Source organism: Podarcis vaucheri (genome assembly GCF_965113315.1).
Source record: "Podarcis vaucheri genome assembly, chromosome: 17".
Classification (NCBI taxonomy): Eukaryota; Metazoa; Chordata; class Lepidosauria; order Squamata; family Lacertidae; genus Podarcis; species Podarcis vaucheri.
This window is the reverse complement of record NC_138755.1, coordinates 12,699,717-12,721,038: the sequence shown is the minus strand read 5'-3', so window position 1 is coordinate 12,721,038 and position 21,322 is coordinate 12,699,717. Positions and strand designations below refer to the sequence as shown.

The 21,322-nt window shown below is 44.2% G+C and overlaps 1 protein-coding gene across 16 annotated transcripts in view; it reads right to left on the bottom strand.

The window, feature by feature from the left end:
• POSTN (periostin) overlaps nucleotides 1–20,619 on the bottom strand; it is a 56,340-nt gene extending 35,721 nt beyond the window's left edge. For all 16 annotated transcript variants that reach the window (XM_082204720.1, XM_082204730.1, XM_082204729.1 and 13 more), the window contains exons 1-7: nucleotides 20,441–20,619; nucleotides 17,033–17,131; nucleotides 14,217–14,281; nucleotides 11,960–12,117; nucleotides 8,610–8,774; nucleotides 7,765–7,911; nucleotides 6,616–6,757 (exon numbers count right to left, since the gene is read on the bottom strand). In XM_082204720.1, coding sequence (XP_082060846.1) covers nucleotides 6,616–6,757; nucleotides 7,765–7,911; nucleotides 8,610–8,774; nucleotides 11,960–12,117; nucleotides 14,217–14,281; nucleotides 17,033–17,131; nucleotides 20,441–20,565 — 901 coding nt within the window. In that variant the 5' untranslated portion in view covers nucleotides 20,566–20,619. The remainder of the gene's footprint in view (nucleotides 1–6,615; nucleotides 6,758–7,764; nucleotides 7,912–8,609; nucleotides 8,775–11,959; nucleotides 12,118–14,216; nucleotides 14,282–17,032; nucleotides 17,132–20,440) is intronic.
• Between the last annotated feature and the right edge of the window lie 703 nt (nucleotides 20,620–21,322).

The following is a 21,322-nucleotide window of genomic DNA, read 5'->3' as shown; positions in this document are numbered from 1 at the left end:
TGGTACTTGAGGAAGGAAGTTCAAATTCCCCCTGCAATTGTAAAAATGTAATAAGCACACTAATTGACACCTAGCTCTGCCACACTATAGAGGCCGCCCTAAAAAAACAAACACCCAAAAGTGGTCACATTTCTCTTTTTGCTCCCCAACTTACCGTATTTTTCGCTCTATAAGATGCACTTTTTCCCTCCTAAAAAGTAAGGGGAAATGTGTGTGCGCCTTATGGAGCGAATGCAGGATGCGCGGCTATCCCAGAAGCCAGAACAGTGAGAGGGATCGCTACCACGAAGCCTCTTCAGGGCATGGGGAGCCTTCATCCCGCTGCTCTGAAAAGGCTTCGCGCAGCTATCCCAGAAGCCAGAACAGCAAGAGGGATCGCTGCACAGCGCTCCCTCTTGCTGTTCTAGCTTCTGGCTTAGCCCCTCTGTCCCTTCCCCCACCTCCCGGAAAAGCCCCCAAGAGCCATGTTCCCTCTAAAGAGCCACGCGGAGCATGTGCTTGAGGGCTTTTCCCCGAGGAGGGAGAAGAACAGCCTGTCAGTGATGGGCTGTCCTTCTCCCTCCTTGGGGAAAAGCCTGCAAGCGCCACACACACGCTCTGCGCGGCTCGTGAAAGGGAGTGCTGAGCAGAGCCCGGGATGCAGACAGGCTCTGCTCAGCGCTCCCTTTAAATAATTTTTTCCCCTTGCATTCCCCCTCTAAAAACTAGGTGCATCTTATGGTCAGATGCGTCTTATGGAGCGAAAAATGCGGTATTCCTTTTCAATGGACAAAATAGGCTAGTGGCCAGTCACTCAGTAACCACAGAATCAATTTTGTCGCCTGTCAGGGAACTGCCATCAGAGGCAAGAGGAGAGGTAAGACGCTCCAGTGATGCAGGGGAGGGAACTAGCAAGGAGAGAGAGAGGGCTTCCACGGGGGAAGGAAATCCAGGGGACACCAGGGAGAAAGGGGAAGCTGAGAGTACGGCGGAGGGGAGGCTCTGAGACTCTTCCAGTGAAATCAGCGGAGAGAGCACAGGACCTCCGCTTGGCACGCCCACGCTGCGCAGAAGGCTTCCACGCAGAGAATCTAGGAGGAGACTTGGAGTCAAGCAACTTTTATGTTGGAAGAAATTTAGGTCCCACTCACTGACGGATTCTGCCAGTGATTAAGACAGTCGCGTTTCAAGGGCTGTCAAACCAGGGAAAGTTTTAGCTATACGACTAGCTTGGAGCAGTTTGCAGTTTATGCACAAGCAACCCCAATTCCCATTACATCGCCCAACCACATCTACCTATTTTAGTGTGAAGCTACTCCCTCTTTTTTCTTTAAAATATCAGTGTGTTTCTGGTGCACGGTGATAACATGGAAAAGAAAACTTCACTCTTCCCTGCCGTTTATGCAGCATTTTCTGCGGTGCCAAGTGGGGTAATTGATCTAGCAGGCCGGTTGGGAATTCCCTCCCGGTAAGACGGTTCTCAGCTGGCATGCGGCAAAGGTGTTACGAAAGAAGCGGTAAGGCTAAAGGCATTTCCAGCTTTTTCCAGCCAATCTTTAACAGGCGCATGGTTCCACTGAGATAAAAAACCAACTGGAGTGAGTTATAAAATCGACAGCCAGACCAACAACTAGACCTGACGCCTAGGTAAACTGCCAAGGCACTTCTCTAACTTAAACATCTGACTTTGTAGTTTCCCTTCCTTACCAGAAATTTCCCTTTTTATCAGGGACAGTGCTTTGGTCATGGTCAAAACCCCCTCAATTTGATTTGCAAACGGCTCTGCTAGAGAATTTTCGTGGAAGAGGTTGCTTTCTCCTCAGAGAGTTCTAAACTGATGTCTTACTTGAAATACCAGGTTTCTTGAAAGACCACTTCCTTCCAAATGTACCTTCTTCAAGCTTAAGAAATCCTGCTCCAGGTGAAGTCAGGAAGGTACTGTATTTTTTGCTCTATAAGACTCACCTTTTCCCTCCTAAAAAGTAAGGGGAAATGTGTGTGCGTCTTATGGAGCGAATGCAGGCTGCGCAGCTATCTCAGAAGCCAGAACAGTGAGAGGGATTGCTGCTTTCACTGCACAGTGATCCCTCTTGCTGTTCTGGCTTCTGAGATTCAGAATACTTTTTTCTTGTTTTCCTCCTCCAAAAACTAGGTGCATCTTGTGGTCTGGTGCGTCTTATAGAGTGAAAAATGTGGTAATTATGAGCGATACAACCTTTCTGGTAGTGGCACCCTGGGTATAGAATCGTCTTCTCAGAAAAGTTTGCCTGCCACCCTATTTTTGGTCAGGCAAATCTTTCTGTTTACCAGAAAGGCCTTCAAAGCAACTTAGGTAACCTGGATTTCTGAGTTTATAATTTTGGGACAATTGTGCTCTTTTTGTTGTTGCATTTCTTTGGTTTTGATTTTGATGCTGCTATGGTTTATTATTATTTATTAAATATGAATTAACACCCTTCATCTGCAGATCTCAGGGTGCTTCACAACATAAAATCGCAATATAAAACCCACAAAATTTGTAGCAAAAATAACAACAACAGCAGCAAACCAATAATTCTCCCTCCCACAACTCATTTAAAAGGGCATCGGATGTCAATCAACCAAAGACCTGGTTAAAGAGGAACGTTTTCACCAGGCGCCTAAAGGGGTATAATGAAGGCGCCTGGCGAGCCTCCCTGGGGAGAGCATTCCACAAATGGGGAGCCACCACAGAGAAGGCCCCGTTCTTTTGTTGCCACCTTGGGACCTCTCATGGAGGTATGGGTTAGTTCATATGGAGTCCTTGAGGTATTGCGGTCCTGAGTTGCTTATTTTTTAGTTTCAAGGTTTTATTATTATTACAGTGGTACCTTGGTTCTCAAACGCCTTGGTTCTCAAATGTTTTGGTTCTCAAACTCCAAAAACCCGGAAGTGTGTGTTCCAGTTTTCAAACTTTTTTCGGAAGCCGAACATTCGATGCGGCTGTTGACTGTTGTTTCCGGGGCACCTACACCAACCTGTGCCCTGGTTTTTGAACATTTTGGAAGTCAAATGGACTTCTGAAACTGATTAAGTATGGCGCTTTTTCGTTTTTGCTATAAATTTTGCATTTTTGTTTTTGAGGCTTTTTCGATTAATTTGTTTTTGTGACTGTGTGGAACCCAGTTCAGATTGATTGACTGTGTGACTGTGGAAATGGATAAAAGCCCCCCATCCAAACAAAGACTATCATCAGAGCAGGTAAAAAACAAAAAATAATTTTAATTTTTATCATCTACAATATTGTCTTATTTATTTTATAGTACAGTACATTGATTATTGCTTTCATTTTATGGGTCAATGGTCTCGTTAGATAGAAAAGTTCATGTTAAATTGCTGTTTTAGGGGTTGTTTTTAAAAGTCTGGAATGGATTAATTCAGTTTGCATTACTTTCAATGGGAAAGCGCGCCTTGGTTTTGGAACACTTTGGTTTTGGAACAGACTTCCGGAACGGATTAAGTTTAAGAACCAAGGTACCACTGTATTATTATAAGCTGCCCAGAAAACTTTGTGTTATGGGGCAACATGCAACTGCACCAAATAAACAAAGAAATTACACATACATAGTTAGACGCCAGGGGAAGGTGAAGGTTATGACATGATTAAAACAATTGGAGCAGAAATGTTATTTTCAGTCAAATGAGATTGTCGTAAGCTTATAGGAGGAAGATAGCATTTGAGAGATGGTTTCTAGTGAGCACTTCCAGATATCCTGTTGCTAAAGCTGAGCACGACTCCCTCGAGATCCTCCCTTTCTTTTTCCTTTGACATATGAAGCAGGGAAAATTCTTACTCCTACACTGTCTATGTATCAACTGCCCTTTCTTAATGAGAAGAACAGATGCAAGCTGTAACTTGCAGTAACCATTAGCTGTAAAGATTCGAATGGGACTTCCCTTTTCTTTTATAGGATGTTTATGGGATACAAAAGTATACCATTTGAGTAGTTCTGAGCACATTTCAAATGCAGGAAGTTTCATTTACTAGTGCTTAGTTGGTGAGGTTTTGTATCCTCAGCGGTCACACCAATTACACTGAAAGGTGCTGTTACAGCTTTCTTAGTTTCATCTGCTCAAAGCATAATAGTACATAAGGCATATTCAAGAGCTGAAGCTGTTGTGAACATTAATGTCTCATTGCTGCTATTATTTTCCTAAAAGGAACATGTATGAAAGGTTGTCTTTCTAAGTAAGTTGAAGCGGATCACATGTGCTCTAGGTACAGTTTTTCAGATACCCATAATGATGGGTAGAAAAGATGTGGGAAGACAAGGAGAAGCTACCCTTCCAATCATCATTTACCTAGTAACTTACTTCAAACTCCTTACAGGCTTACATATTACGCAGCGATGGGCTAATGGAAATACAGTGGTACCTCGGGTTAAGTACTTAATTCGTTCCGGAGGTCCGTTCTTAACTTGAAACTGTTCTTAACCTGAAGCACCACTTTAGCTAATGGGGCCTCCTGTTGCTGCTGGAGCACAATTTCTGTTCTCATCCTGAAGTAAAGTTCTTAACCCAAGGTACTATTTCTGGGTTAGCGGAGTCTGTAACCTGAAGCATATGTAATTGAAGCGTATGTAACCTGAGGTACCGCTGTACATTTATGCGATGAGCTGCAGATGCAAGACACTGATGACACTGATAGTTTGGGAACAACTTACAGAAAGGTAATGAAAGAAGGATGAGTAGCAGAAATTCCCACCTTATAGAGGGGTAATGGGTTCATCCACACTTTCAGTTGACCATTACTTTGATTGTATTGTATACCAACACCCACACACACACCCCGCAGTTCTGAGAGCTTTTGTCATTTTTTTCCGCAGCTGTGCCTTGCGAAAATCCGATCTCACCCGCTGAATTGAAGATTGGCTGAGCAAAATCTCCCTTCGGATTTTTTTGCACATCTGATAAGATTCATTTCAGCAGGTAAAATTGGATTTTTGCAAGGCACAGCTGCGGAACAGCGAGGAAAGTTCTCAGACCCTGGGGAATTCATCGGTACACAATACGACCAAAATACTGGTCAGGGGAAAGTGGGAATGAGCCCTGAGTTTTGAAGAGGAACAATCCGAAGAATGTGTTGGGCTGTGCTGCTGCAAATGGGAGGGCAATACTCCAAGCTCACCTACGAACACAGCAGACTCAACAGCTATTTATTACTTCTCTAGGGTTGCCATATTTCAAACAGTGAAAATCCGGACAGAAACGTTGTTGAGCTTTTTGGGCAAAATTGCAACATAGGGCAACCCTAACTTATCTCACTTATTAGAGGCAGTTGTTATGCCTCCTGGAACAGAGCTGGGTTCAAAATAATTGCACATGGACAATTTTGTCATAGTTATCTCTCTCGTCCTGACCTAGCCACTGTGATCCATGCGACGGTCACCTCCAGACTGGATTATTGTAACTCGCTCTACGTGGGGCTGCCCTTGAGACTGACCCAGAAACTCCAGCGGGTGCAGAATGCCGCAGCGAGACTCCTTATGGGGTCTTCGCTGCGAGAGCACATTCATCCAGTATTATACCAGCTGCACTGGCTCCCGGTGGAGTACAGGATCAGGTTTAAGGTGCTGGTTTTAACCTTTAAAGCCCTATACGGCCTAGGACCCTCGTACCTATGGGACCACCTCTCCTGGTATGTCCCACAGAGAAACCTACGGTCAGCAAATAATAACATCCTCAAGGTCCCAGGCCTCAGAGAGGTTAGGCTGGCCTCAACTAGAGCCAGGGCCTTCTCGGCTGCGGCTCCAACCTGGTGGAATGCTCTGTCACAAGAGACTAGGGCCCTGCGGGACCTGACATCTTTCCGCAGGGCCTGCAAGACAGAGTTGTTCCGCCAGGCCTTTGGTCAGGGCGCAGCCTGACCCCCTCCTCTGGCAACCTGCACAAAATCTTGCTTAATCGGTTGCCATCAATTTGATTTTAACTAATTTTATAATGAAATATTTTTAGAATGTATGATTATTTGATTGTTTATTTGATTGTTGTTAGCCGCCCTGAGCCCGGCTTCGGCTGGGGAGGGCGGGATATAAATAAAATTTATTATTATTATTATTATTTACAGCAAATGGTCTAACATGGTGGGAGACATATCATGTTCTTAAATAATAATAATAATAATAATAATAATAATAATAATAATAATAATACATTTTATTTATATCCCGCCCTCCCCAGCCGAAGCCGAAGCCGGGCTCAGGGCGGCTAACAACAATAAAATAGTACAACATTCTAAATTCATTTCATTATAAAATTAATTCAAATCAAATTGATGGCAACCATTAGGCTTAAGTTCTGTGAAGATTGCCAAAGGAGGGAGTCAGGCTGTGCCCTGGCCAAAGGCCTGGTGGAACAGCTCTGTCTTGCAGGCCCTGCGGAAAGATGTCAAGTCCCGCAGGGCCCTAGTCTCTTGAGACAGAGCGTTCCATCAGATCGGGGCCACAGCCGAAAAAGCCCTGGCTCTAGTTGAGGCCAGCCTAACTTCTCTGTGGCCTGGGACCTTCAGGATGTTTTTGTTTGAAGACTGTAAGGTCCCCTGTGGGACATACCAGCTCCAAAGCTGTGATATGGATTGTCTCTTTTTCTTTTCCCACAATATCAACTTTACAGAAATACCTTTAGCAGCCACCTTGTCGTTCATAATCCTGTTTAAGACTCCACGTGGAAGTTTCTCGAAAGCTTCGTTGGTAGGAGCAAAGAGCGTGTATTGCCCAGGCTTCCCAAGAGTTTCCATCACATCTGATGCCATGGCAGCAGTCTTGGAAAGAAAGAGATGCCGTTATTGAGCACCTTGATATTTTAGGAACATAAAAGCAATATTTTAAATGAGCCGAGTACGGTAATACTCTTCCCATGGTCACTTAAGACCAGTATTTTTTCATCGTCATTGGGCAACTCATAATATAATATGTAAGCATTATAGAGTTGTTTTCCTAGATGTATACTTACAAATGTAGGAACACTTAAATGACTGCATTTCAAGGAAGCTCCCCCTACCCCATGTGCTCATTTGGCTACTCAACAATTAGCTGGAAAGCCAAATACATATACTATATCTACATGTATTTTTTTGGTGTGTGTATAAAAGGTAAAGGGACCCCTGACCATTAGGTCCAGTCGTGGCCGACTCTGGGGTTGCGGCGCTCATCTCGCTTTATTGGCCGAGGGAGCTGGCGTACAGCTTCTGGGTCATGTGGCCAGCATGACTAAGCCGCTTCTGGCAAACCAGAGCAGGACATGGAAACGCCGTTTACCTCCCCTATTTATCTACTTGCACTTTGACATGCTTTTTAACTGCTAGGTTGGCAGGAGCTGGGGCCGAGCAACGGGAGCTCACCCCGTTGCAGGGATTCGAACCGCCGACCTTCTGATCGGCAAGTCCTAGGCTCTGTGGTTTAACCCACAGCGCCACCCCCATCCTAGTGTGTGTGTATATATAAATAAAATTAAGGCTGTCGTAGCACAGCTCCCATTGGAGTATTTGTAGTGGCTCACGCCAATCCAGGATTTGCACAACAGCAGTGGCCATGGAATGGGAGCTGGGAGGGCAGAACACGGAGAGCAGAAAATAGTGGGAGAAGCTGGAAGAGACTGGGGAGGGTTTCTTTATAAAGAAGTTTTTAACATGGAAAAATAGCAGGCAGGTGTCCAACACAAAAGCTAACACCAAAAAGCTAACTGTGTTAGATGTGTGCTTAAATCAGGATGCAGCAACTATCAAGGCTAAAGGCTAAAGGACGTTCATAATTACGAAGGAAAGCTTACTCTGAGAGATGAAAGATCATCTTCCACGTCGAGGAAGTCTTGAATGGTATTTCCAACAGGGGTCAGCACACGGTCGATGACATGCACAACACCATTTGTAGCAATTTGGTTACCATGGATGATTCTAGCGCAGTTAACCGTAACAACCTGCATTTGAAGAATGATGCCAGAGAATATTCAGCAGAGAACTCGCTGGCAACCAGAAGATTATCGAGAAAGCGTTACACATTTCTTTATGCTTCTAGCACCTTTATGGGATGTGTGATGAGATGTCTCCTATAAAACATTCTGGAAAGAATCTTGCTAGAACACACATTGCAATGAAACGTGTACCAGATACATTTCATGTCCTATATCTGGTAGCAATAATGTTTTTAAATTCTTTAAGGTGAACATTCAGAGTGAAATTTAACACTGTGTTAGTAGCCATTGTTTTTAACCTGCTGATAGTTTGGTACATCTTTGGATTTTGTAAAGTGCCTTGAAATCATTGATTAAAAAATGACATATAACTAATAAGAATAAATAAATAGCCATGTCTGACTTGATTGCAGCAGGACCTTAGGTCAACTAACTGAAGCTACAATCCTTTACCACTTCCCCGGGAGTATGCCCCACTGGGACTTACTTCTGAGTAAGCATGCCTAGAATCATGATGCATCTTTGGATCCCACCAAACACCTATAAAAATAAAATTCTATCTAGAAAGTTGAAGTTTACAGCTCTTTCCAAGTTTAGAGCCACATTTATAACATAAATATCACATGCAACATTACAATGTCCTCTATTCCAGGGGCTAAAGTTCATGGTGCTTTATAAGAAAAAGAATAATTAAACAGACTTACACCATTGGGGTAGTGATTTATATGCAGTTTTTGGTTGTCGTACATAGACACCAGATCCATGCCATTCCTGAGGTCCTTTGTCAACATGCGCTTGTTCACCATGTGGTTATGGAGGGCATTGTACAGTTCAATGTTTACATTTTCAATCAGGCCTTCGTGGATTTCCTAGGGGAAGAGATTCAGTTAGACTTTCCATGGCCACCATCCCAGTCAGCCTGATATACACCAGATTACTCTGCTACAAGTGAAATAATCCATGCTAATGTTTTCTTCATGCTAATATTCCCTTTGGCAAGCTACAGTACTTCATTTAGCATCCAGCTGCTAAGCTTCTAAGTTTCTTTCATTTGAAAGTACCGCGGCTCCATGAATTACAACTTTCATTTATTTGTGTGGTCTTGGACATCTTGTCTTCTTTCACATCCCCCTTTGCTTTTCCTTACATGTTACCCACTATTCCACAAACATTTTTCCACATTATTTGTGCAGCCAACATATTCTGCGCCTCAAGCCCGAATAAATTTGCAGAGCCTTTCTGGGATGAAAAGGCCATTTTCAGCACTGCTTGCCATTTGTCAACCCAGCCAACGTTCTTATCAAGCCCTACCCTGGGCCTTCATCTTTGACCTCCTGATCTTAGCCTGTGGTCAGGTTCTTACGTTTGCAGTCATACCTCAGAAATCAAACACCTTGCGAGTTGAATGTTTTGGCTCCCGAATGCTGCAAACCTGGAGGTGAGTGTTCTGGTTTGAGAACGTTCTTTGGAACCCGAACGTCAGTCGCAGCTTCCACGGCTTCTGATCGGCTGCAGGAGCTTCCTGCATCCAATCGGAAGCCATGGCTTGGTTCTCGAACGTTTTGGAAGTCAAACAGACTTCCGGAATAGATTCTGTTTGACTTCCGATGTACGACTGTATTACTTTGGTGGCCTGGGAGCCAAAGTGGTGTTATTGCTGCTTCCTCTACCACTGGGCAATGTGAGAGTGTATTAACTTATGGTTTGTGTGCGTAGTTTGGGAGCTGCATGGTCAGGGGAAAAACAATGCTGTCCAGGGCTGTAAAGACTGCGGAGAGAATAATTGGATGCACTCTTCCCACCTTGGATCAAATCTATGCTTCCATGTGTCATAAGAAAGCTGCAGAGATAGTATGCACCCCGGAAATGATCTCTTTCAGCTTCTGCCTTCTGGAAGAAGGTACAGGGTTATAAAGACTAGGACTAGCCGCCTGAGAAACAGTTTTTATCCAAATGCAATTTTTGTTTTAAACACAATGTAAGGTAGTCTCTGTGGGAGTATATTATATTTAATTATGGGGTATCAGAGTTTTCAGGGGGTTAACCAGACTGGGATAGCAGGCTTGTTGGTTTTTGAATGTCTTTTTTTCAATTTCGTTGTTCTGTATGGGACAATGACAATAAAGATTATTGAGATACCCAAGACCACACAGGAGGCATGCAACTTCGTGCTAAGGCACCTGGTCTATCAGAGCAAGCAGTTTGGCTTCCAGACAGAACAACTCTCCATTTCCTCCATGCACACTCTGTTCCTGACACCTGCCCCTAGTGAGCCAATCTGAGGAGATGGGGGGGGAGTGGAAGTCCCTGTTGCATAAGCGGAAGTCCTTGCACAGGACTTAGGTTTAATAATGCCAGTGGCGTAGCGTGGGGGGTGAAGGGGGGCCGGCCACACCGGGCGCAACATCTGGGGCTTAGGGTTAGGGGGTGCAAATCCACGGGTTAGGGGGCGCAAATTACTTGCCTTGCCCCGGGTGCTGACAACCCACGCTACGCCACTGAATAATGCCTCCCTTCAGTGTTTCCTTTTCTCATTGCCCAGCAGCACCCAGAGCAGTAGTGGGAGATGACCTAGCGCTTTCTAACACCAATTGTTGTGTGGCCCATATAAAAGGGTTGTTTGTTGAGGAAACGTCTGTACATTTTTAATTACTATATTTTTAAAAAAACTGCCTCTGAGGATTTGCAGGATTTTCCCCTAGGTTCTCCCTATACATTTGTAAACCTGGCAATATTTTCTACCCTTTAAATCAGGGCTAGAAAACCTGCAGGATGCAAAATTCCCCAATACGTTTTTAAAGGCCCTCCAACCAAATTTGTCATTTTATAAAAATAGATTTTTTTAAAAAATAAATAAATGTTTTGATTGCTTCTATGGGCAATGCCAAAATGTTTTTTGTGACCCCAAGATTTGTCACACACACACACATAGTAAGAAATGTTTTTTTTACTGACCACTCCCACCTATATGTCCCCTCCTGTGATTTGGTGATCACAGGAGGGTGATCACAGAACACAGAAAGGTGTTTTGACCCACAGCCTTGCAAGACCCACACAAAGATATCCTTTGATTTTTAAAAAAAAATTGGCCATCCCCACATTCACACATAGTCCCCTGAGGGTTGATCATACTGTAGGCTGGTGTGGCCCCTCCTTTAGGCTAAAGGCATTCAGTTCTTTCAGGCTTCTCTGATATGCCCTTCATTCTGAACTCGAAATGGGCCTTCTGTATGCATTGGCAGGGGGAAATAAATGCACACAGGGCCCCACCACAGTCATATGCCTGAAATATTATAGTAATCCTCCCTGGTTTTTCCTTGTAGCAAGGATTACAGAAACCATACATATTGATTTCTCTGTACATATTGAGTTGGAGATGTGAAGGGTTCATATGAGCATCCATGGTCCAAGTTTTCAGTGCAGGTAACATGTCCTGGAGGGAGGATACTATAAAAATCCAATGTTCTGCCCCCCACACCTGCAACACTAAACTCTGGTACATTTAAATAGGGTAGTTTTTCTTAAATTTATGTTCAGCAGCTGAGTGTTACTATTTTCCCCACCAATAATTAATTTGTATAACTTGGATTTAAAAGGTAAAGGTAAAGGACCCCTGACAGTTAAGTCCAGTCGCAAATAACTCTGGGGTTGCGGCGCTCATCTCGCTTTACTGGCTGAGGGAGCCGACGTTTGTCCGCAGACAGTTTTTCTGGGTCATGTGGCCGGCATGACTAAGACGCTTCTGGCAAACCAGAGCAGCACATGGAAACGCTGTTTACCTTCCTGCCATTTACCTTCCCGCCGGAGCAGTACCTATTTATCTACTTGCACTTTGACGTGCTTTTGAACTGCTAGGTTGACAGGAGCTGGGACCGAGCAATGGGAGCTCACCCCGTCGCAGGGATTCGAACCACCAACCTTCTGATCGGCAAGCCCTAGGCTCAGTGGTTTAGACCACAGCGCCACCTGCATCCCTTGCATAACTTGGATTTATATATCCATAAATCCAAAAGCACTTGAAGCATTCTTTTAAAATCCATTCTGAAATACGTACACGGTCCAAAGCATCCCAGGCTTCATTGCTTGGTGCAAACATTGTATACGAGCCAGGTCCTTCAATCTCTTCTCTCAGTTTTGACATGTCAGAATAGCGTTGAGTGGAGGTCGCTCCCACAATGCCCAAAGTACCATAGACATGATCGATGGGGGCAACTGAAAAAGACAAGAAACAAGCACACTCTACATTCTGTTTACAACGGGTTTGCCCTCCTCCACTCACCCCAGTTAGTGCCACTTCATCTGGTGGAAATCATTCATGGGATTTGCTGAATTAAATACAGTGGTGCCTCGCAAGACGAAAATAATCCGTTCTGTGATTCTCTTCGTCTAGCGGTTTTTTCGTCTTGCGGAGCAAGCCCATTGACAGATTAGCGGATTAGCACTATTAGTGCTATTAGCAGCTTTTAGCGGCTTTTAGCAGCTTATCTGCTGATTGGATCAGCTGATAAGTGGCTTAGCGGCTTAGAAAAGGGGGGGGGACCAGCAGGAACTCGCAAGACATTTTCGTCTTGCGAAGCAAGCCCATAGGAAATTCGTTTTGCGAAGCACCTCCAAAACGGAAAACTCTTTCGTCTAGCGAGTTTTCCGTCTTGCGAGGCATTCGTCTTGCGGGGCACCACTGTACTGCTCGCTGCAGGACCCCCAATTTAGCTCATGATTTGACTTAGGATGCAGCAGCACAAACCACGTAACAAAGCAGATGGTCAAAGGAAGGCAACCCCCCATTTCAGGTTGCTTAGGAACTTGCGCACTTCCCACAAGGACACTACTGAAAATAGCGTAGTTAGGTGGTCCACACACAAATGGGTATGAAAAATGTAGTTACCATACTTGGGGAGAAGCCAGCTTATGTCAGAGACTGTACAAGTATAAGTATCTACTCCACCTGTCTGTGCATAGAGTCCAATAATCCACTTATACATGTATGGACCTTATGCATGAACCCACTAGAGAACAAACTGATCCACTGGGTCTTCTGTTTTTTTCGTTGAACTTTATGAGACTTCAGTTGAAATCTACAATTTGACACAATGAATATTACACCTTACTGATTCAAAAGTACAGCCGGTTACGTCTTGTGTGTTTATTGAGTATGTTTCACATAACCATAGGTTTGTTGTTGTTGTTTTGCTTATGTCAAGGACTGGGCAGAGTAGGAATGGTGGAGACAGCCTCCCCATCCTGATCCTTCCAGGGAGGAGGAAGAGGAAGACAGTATAGATTTACAACAGGGGGTTGAAAGAGGGCTCAGCTCAGAAGCAGATAAGGGGCAAAGCTAGGAAATAATGGGAAAACCAGAGGCAGCGGCAGAGGAAGCCGCTCGGGCGCCTGGGGTGGCGCGCCAGCAGCCCAAGCCACCCATAAGGGCCTTCAGAGTCTGCCTGCCTCCTTCCACTGACCCACCCTACAGCGGGGGGGGGGAGGCAGCAGGCAGACCATTTGGGCAGCACAGAACCTGTGCGCGCCCAAGCCACCGCGTCTCTCCCAGGAGAGTCCTGCCCGGCATTTTGTCACCCCCCCTCAGTGGTGACACCCAGGGCGGCCCGTTCCCACCACCCTCCTTCCTCCGCCCCTGTCCAGAGGAACACCCGGCTGAAACATTGTCATTAGAAATTCCAGACCCTCCATCTCCCAGAACCCGGCAAGCCTTAAAAGTAGGAGAGCAAAGAGCTCAAAGACAGAAGGCATGTAGCAGCACCCGTAGAAGTGACGAATGAGGAAGTGGGAGAGATGAGGGGTGGAGATTCACTTGGGACAACGCCATTATGCGAGAGGCTGGGTTCTATAGCCTCTCTCTGTAAAGATTGAAATAAAAAAGGACGGTAAGAAACTTTTCCTTGTCTTTGTACTTTTCTGGGCAACCAGCCGGGAGCTGCTGACAGCATCCTGACCGATTGTCCCAAGTGAACTTTAATTGCTGGTTAAGTCATAAATCACGCCATGAGAGAGTGTTTTGTCCCAAGGAGCTGGGGGGTGATGGCAACAGGTCGCAACTGCCGCCCACCCTGGGAGCAGGTGAGTGATCATTTTGCACAATATTCCTTCAGTTCCTCATTTACGTATTATGCACAAACAGATCCATCTCGTGTCCTTAAAAAACAAGGCCTAGTTTTCATTTGTGGCTCTTCCTTAAAGCAATGCTTCATAACATAACAATGATCTCTCACAAGCTACCTCGTATCCCCACCTGCCCCCTTCTTTTGGGAGAAAAAGTAAGCAAAATATAAGCTTCTTATGTTCTCCAACATTACCTGCAGGGCATCCTCGTTCGCCTTCCATCTTCATATAACCAGGGCAGCATTCATACAAGACAGTTCTACAATATATCAACACAATATATCAATATATCAACATTTTATTTCCCCTGCTGTAGACTTGTTATATTGGCTTCATCATTATGATTTCTACTTTTTACCAGAAAAGACACAAAGTTCGTTATAAAAAAATATTTTTTTAAAAAATATGCAATGAAATAAAACACACAATACAAAAGAATCGCTGGAGATTTGACTTGGCGTTTTTGTTGCTGAATCCCTAAACTTCCCTTAATGAAAGGGCTAGTGCCATGCTGTTTTTATTGTAATTTTTACTGTAATAATCTGCATAGTAGTTTTAATTATATTAAATTTACTTTTTATGATCCCCTCCCTATGTTTTAAAGTGTTCTTTTTTTATTTGTTAACTGCCTTGAGTCCTTGTCAAGAGGAAAAGGTGGGGTTATAGGGTTAAGGCAATTCTGGTTGCAATGGCCGTATTCCAAAACTTCAAGAGGAAAATGTTCAGGCTATAAGTGTACCTTTTCTGTATGAAGATAAGTCTGTGCAATAGACTACATATATTTGATTGAGCATGAAATACTAGTTTATCACTTATTAGGAGACACAGTAAAACTAGTTTACTATTGGTGGCCCAGCCATAGCTTAAGCTCTCTTGGGTGACTTTACACTCAAAGAGGGAAATACACAACTGAAACAATCCCTGGAAACAACTGTCAGTTGCACAATACAGGAAAAGAACAAGTCAGCCAAGGATACCAATTCCTAGGCTGACAGGGCACTTCAGAACACATTGCAAAGGCCCTTTTGGACCAGGCATGTTGAGCCTGGTCAACTTGGCAGCGCCTTAGCCACAGCAAAAGCAAAATGCAGGTATCTATTTCACCTAATAAGACAGGCCACTTTGGGCTCTAGGTCTTTTCAAAGGGCTCATGGATGCAACAGAAAGGCATTTTAAGCTTCCTTACTAAACTTACGTACCAAATAGGTAAAGGGACCCCTGACCGTTAGGTCCAGTCGTGGCCAACTCTGGGTTGCGGCGCACATCTCGCTTTATTGGCTGAGGGAGCCGGCGTACAGCTTCCAGGTCAGATGACAAAGCCGCTTCTGGCGAACCAGAGCAGCACACAGAAACACTGTTTACCTTCCCACCGGAGCAGTACCTATTTATCTACTTGAACTTTGACTTCCTTTTGAACTGCTAGATTGGCAGGAGCAGGGACTGAGCAACGGGAGCTCACTCCGTCGCGGGGATTCAAACCACCGACCTTCTGATCAGCAAGTCCTGGGCTCTGCGGTTTAACCCACAGTGCCACCCCCGTCCCTTATGTACCAAATACTTATAGAATAAAATGGCAGTTTTCATGATTGATGAGACAATTGGTATGCATTTTCCAATTCTATGTCTTAACAAAATTCGCCTTGGGAGCTACAGGAGAGTGGCCAAACTCCTACAGCTTTGATTTTCCTTTCATAAAAAAAATAAAAGAGAGAGGCAGAAATGTAAGCCACCCCCTCACCCCCTGCAGTGTTCTACAACAGATCCAGTAAAATAAGGGGGGGGGAGAGAATTAGGTTAACACAAATTTGATACAGATGCGCCATAAATTTTGCCAAACTGTAATGGCTGCCACTAAAACGTTATATGAGTGTATTTTCGATTATCATGTTCCTTTAAACACATAGCACACTTCCTCTGGGAGCTCAAGGGATTCATGTCTAGCCAGCAATTGCCTTTGAATATGCAAAGCCATATGTTCCCTCATGGTTCAGTGCATCTAGAAAACTGAGGCCTCACATATCTGAGAAGTGCAGGAAAAAAAGAGTTCCAGGAGATAGATGGAACTTCAGTCTTTGCCAACGTCCTTGCGGGGAGGGAAAATATGTTTTTCTGTTTGATTCAGTTTGCGGCACCTAGTAAGCACACAAACATGAGCCCTAAACCAAACACATTTCAGCCTGTTTGAACATGGGAAAGGCTCTGAAGCCAAGTGGCATTCATCAATCTCCTCCTTTCGAAAGAAGAAGGGCGTTTGAGAGGGCTTAAAGCTTAACTCTATTTTGTCCTGACTAAGCAAGCTAGGAATTCCTTCTAGTCTCATCCTGTTCTCCCATACAAGTAGGCAGGCCCTGGAGAAGAGAAAGTGGGATATTGTGTTCACTGCAAACCCCACCCTGTGTACGGGAGAGGGGTTTGGATCGCACACTTTAGGACTCTCTTGCACACTTTCCCCTTGCGTCACCTCTTCACCGTTCACATCACAGAGACGCCTATGGTTTTCTGGTTTGATATGTCCCTCCCTCACACACACGACAAATAAAAAACCTATCACTAGTTGCCTTTCCTCAAGTACAGACAGTGCTCCATTGCATCATAACCACACTTCCACTGTCTTTCCCCCTGGGTTGAAGGGCAAATGCTATTGCTAATGAAATAGCAGCAAGAAATATGCTAGAATAATCATTAAGAGGTCCATTCAGCGATTGCTTCTGTAACCTCTATAAAAACAGCAAACGAAATATATTTGCGTACTTATCTTCAGTAATTCTGTGCTTTATTAAGTCTGGCACCCACTGCATTGCATATGTGAACCCTCCCTGCCTTCATATAATTTTTCCTCCAGCCTACCGAGCCAGGGAACTGTACCAGAGTCTGGATTCTAGGCCAGAGCGAGGCGCACATGGTTTCTTGCTCCTGCTCCCGGTGTTGCCACATGTCCTCGTTGCTTGAGAAGCTTATGTCACAGGTTTGGTCACCCAGGTTTAATAGTCATGAAAGGCACGGGACTTACGCTTTCTTGCCACAGATGGCTCCCTGGTACCAATTCCTGCACGTGCTGAAGTATTTCTTGTTGGTGCCCACAACTTGTTGGAGAGCACAGACATTTGGGCTGGGAGAGAGAAAGAAGGAAACGTTAAGAAGTCCTAATGGTTCCCCACACGTTTTGGTACTGGTGGACTATGTTCACCTCAGACAGATCCTTCCAGTGTCTATTTACAATATTTCTAGTTGCTGCGAGTAAGTGACTGCTAGAGAGGTTAGCCAACCAATTCAAATGGGGACAAGCAAAGGGGAACACCTTCACCTAGGGCAGTGGCATAGCGTGGGGGGTGCAGGGGGGGCCGGCCGCACCAGGCGCAACATCTGGGGGTTAGGGTTAGGGGGCGCAAATCCACTGGTTAGGGGGCGCAAATCCACGGGTTAGGGGGCACAAATTACTTGCCTTGCCCCGGGTGCTGACAACCCACGCTACGCCACTGACCTAGGGTTGCCATACATTTCCTGGACATATCCAGAATACTGTACAGCAGTCAAAAGCAATGTCTGGACAGAAATTGCTAGAAATGTCTCAGGAAATCCGGACATGTGGCAACTCATGTCAGCAGTGTCATTTTTGGCAATTTCCCTTAAAAATAGCTCAAAAACTTCATTTTTTTCTGTTGGAAATATGGCAATCTTACCTTCGCCGCAATATGGTTTCCCTTTATCACATGGACAACATGACAATGACCTATTTCCCCACAACAGCATACAAATCAATACCTAACTGACCCAGCAACGTAACAACCCCCCCCCACACACATTCAAACAAACAAACTACACTGAACACAACCAGCCAAGCTTAGGACACACTAATCTCTCACATTATCAATCAAAATAAATAAATACATAAACAATGAACCTACCCACATGATGCTGGCACAAATCTGTACACTAATAATAGGCAATAGAACGAATGGACAATACCCCCATCTCTTTCCTGCCTCTCTCCCCTGTCTCTTTCCCCCCCAAATGCAAGATGTCCATGACAATTTTTGTTTTTTCATGACAAAAATGAAAGACAATTTTTGTTTTTTCATGACAAAAATTGTCTTTCACTATATGTAAACGACCAGTGAAAGAGACGGTGAATTGAAAGTGGAGACAATAGATGTACCTTTCCCTGTTTATCTGTTTGTTTTGTCACACACAAAAAAAAACTTTAATGAAATTATCTCAGGGAAGAAGTCCTAATGGCGCCTAATGTGTTCATCTTAAAAAGCAAAAATTGGCTGGAGTCTCTTTCCGATATGGTAGCTTGATTAAAGTTCATGAGAGTTCATGCAAGTGAAATATTGGGTGGAATTCAACGCTGGGCTGTGGTGAACGTCCGGCCAGCACAAACATTGCAGCTTGCCAGATGGAACGGTCTCTCCTCTATTTCCACGGCATGCTGTTCTCTGGAGGTTCTCCCACCTGCCCCCCCCAAGTCAATTTCAGGGGACTCTTTTGATAAATCCCTGCCAAAGTGTGTAAAAGTTTACTTGCACAGACATGGCGTGCAACATTTCACACTGAAAAATGATCAGGAGACTCAGAGTTCAAATCAAACCACGTTTGACAGCTTCACTTGCAAATGTCCACTGGCTTGGTGTGTCTCTCTCTCCCCCCCCCCCCGAGTTTGTTCACATTACACTTGTCTCTGAGCAGAAATTTCAGTCTCTACCTTTGGAATTCCTTCTGCTTTCCAATGGTTTCCCTACTTCATTTCTATTCCTCCCCCCCCCCACTTGAATAGCCAAGGCTAGAGATGGACAATAGGATTTCCCATCCACAAGTAGGCACAGTAGGAATTTTATGGTGAGGGTGCATTTAAACCAGGTATCTCCCACCTTCTCAGACCAAGGACCCAATTTTAACCAAAACACGCAATTGGGGACTCATTTCTGAATCTTTCAACATGGCAGTAGTGTTCTTCTTACAACCCAACTTGGATCAGGCCACTAGTAGATCCCTGATCCACCAGTTGGAAGACCAATGATCTAGAACATGCTGTGCCATACACCAAATGATATTTCAAACAGCCACCTCTGAATTTCAATTCAGGAAATTTAATGTTGTTGGTTTTTTCCCCAGCCAAATCTTATCAGTTCCCAAGAGATTTTTTTTTATATTTTTTCAGAGAGAGGAAGGCAATATGATAGAACTGTTATTCTCTTTCACTGGCAAGTTCATCACCCTTCCCTCCTGTTTGGTGTCATCTTCTGCACAGCTGCAAAGCTTAATTTGCAGTTGTGGGGCAGGGGGCGATAATGGAGTAAGGCAAACATTTTTTCCCCTCTGCCGACCCAAGGGAAACTCTCATCTTCCATCGTACAATCGTTTGTTTTGGTTGCCACTGTTTGGAATAGCACAAGAGCAGCTAAATAAATAATCCCTTCACCAAATGAGAAAAAGGGGGTGAAACAACCCACCCTTTTGAATATTAATAATGAATCCTTTTGATTTGAAAAAGGAAATGTCTTCAGAAGCTCCAGTGAAATGAAGGATAGCTGTGCAAGAACAGGCACCATTCATTCCAATGGGGTTTGCTTGTACATTCTGCTGTGCGAAACTTTCACCTTCAAACTTCATGTGGAAGATAACTATGGAACAGCAGTGCTTTGTTTTAGATTAGGTTTCATTTAATTATTTTAAAAGTATTACGAGCATTTCCGTCAGTAACATTTCCATCTATATAAGCAATTGCTGTTTGTCCATAATGAACTTTTAACATACCATTTTAATTAGGCAGAATATCTCATAAACATTCAATAATGTTTATCACATTCAGAGGTTAAAGGTGAATCAAGAAACTGCTTGTTTGGGGGGGAAAACCCCAAACCCTCCCATATATACTATTGCGATTAATTGGTAACAGTTATCTAGTCTGGGCTACACCTAAAAGGGTGACAGGTTGAGTAAATCTGAAATGGAGTTCTTCATGTCTCAAAAAGAGGTGCCAGGGCTCACATTTTTGTGCCCTCTGGCCTGACAGTCTTTTTCTGCAATCCTTGATGAATGTGGGTTCTTGATTACTTAGGGAAATGTGCTCTGAATCTGCTTGGGGGGCAGAAACATAATCTATTCCAGAGTTGAGCCCTTGGAAAACAGATGTCTAAACTGAGCTCTGGCACAGTTTCACCCTCCTGAAACGTCCTGTTTTATGTACATGTTTTATACTGTGCATAAACTTGATGATTTCTTTTTCTTTTTCTGTTCAACAGCTAGCTAATTTATTCGGTTAGCAACCTTCAACCTTCCTGTGTATATATATATATATTTCTTACAAATATTACTTCGCCAAATGTTATCCCCTTTTTGGACCCCTCCACTTTTGGCTGTACAATAACTTTGCGACCCCAGTGATGAATTTTAGGAGGACGAAATGCAGACTTACCCTTGATCACGTGCCCTGATCCGACTGTGCGTTAAAATCTTGTCATAATAAGCAGTGGAAGATTCTGCCGTATGGAAAACGGACAGAAAGCAAACGGTGGCTGTGGCAACCCAGAGGAGCTCCATCCTTTTGTCTCTCTGTTGCTCCTGACTAGTCTGAGAAGAGAACTGGCAAGAGGCTCCAGAGAGCTCAACGTTTATATACGTGCTACAAGCACAGTGGGAGGGGGAAAAGATCAACCTGAGACTTGGAACCACCCTCCAAGAAACAGGGACATCTGACGAGCCCAGCATGAAAGTGGAACCTAAAAGACACTCAATATCAGTCCTTGTCCTTCACCCCCTTCCCTTGGCAGCCTGTACTGTAAGAATATAGGTATATAATGCATAGCTTATCACAGACTTGTTCCCCAGACCCCTTCGGTGAATATTTAAAGCAGTCAGATAAACTGTATGAAAGTATCCATGTGTTGTAGATGTAAGATTATTATTTATGACAACACCCTTAGGATTTAATTGGAATTTGTCGAGTTAGTCCAGTTCTTCGCTCAAAAAGGCCCTGGGCCAAGTTCTCCCCAACAACAGATAAAAGGTAAAACTCACCCTGCTTAGGGATTTCACATGAAGGAACATACACACACACACAAATTGTCTGTACTCTGAAAACTTGATATCAGGGAAAGTTTTTTTCCACCCCTTGCCAAGCTTCTTCTTCTGGACTTGTTTCGTATGAGCACAATTGTTTTTGCAGACCTCCCCCCGCAGTCTGAAGAAATAGAATCATAGCGTCATAGGACTGTGGAGCTGGAAGGGACACCGAGGGCCATCTAGTCCAACCCCCTGCAATGCGGGAATCTCAACTAGAACATACATGACAGTACCT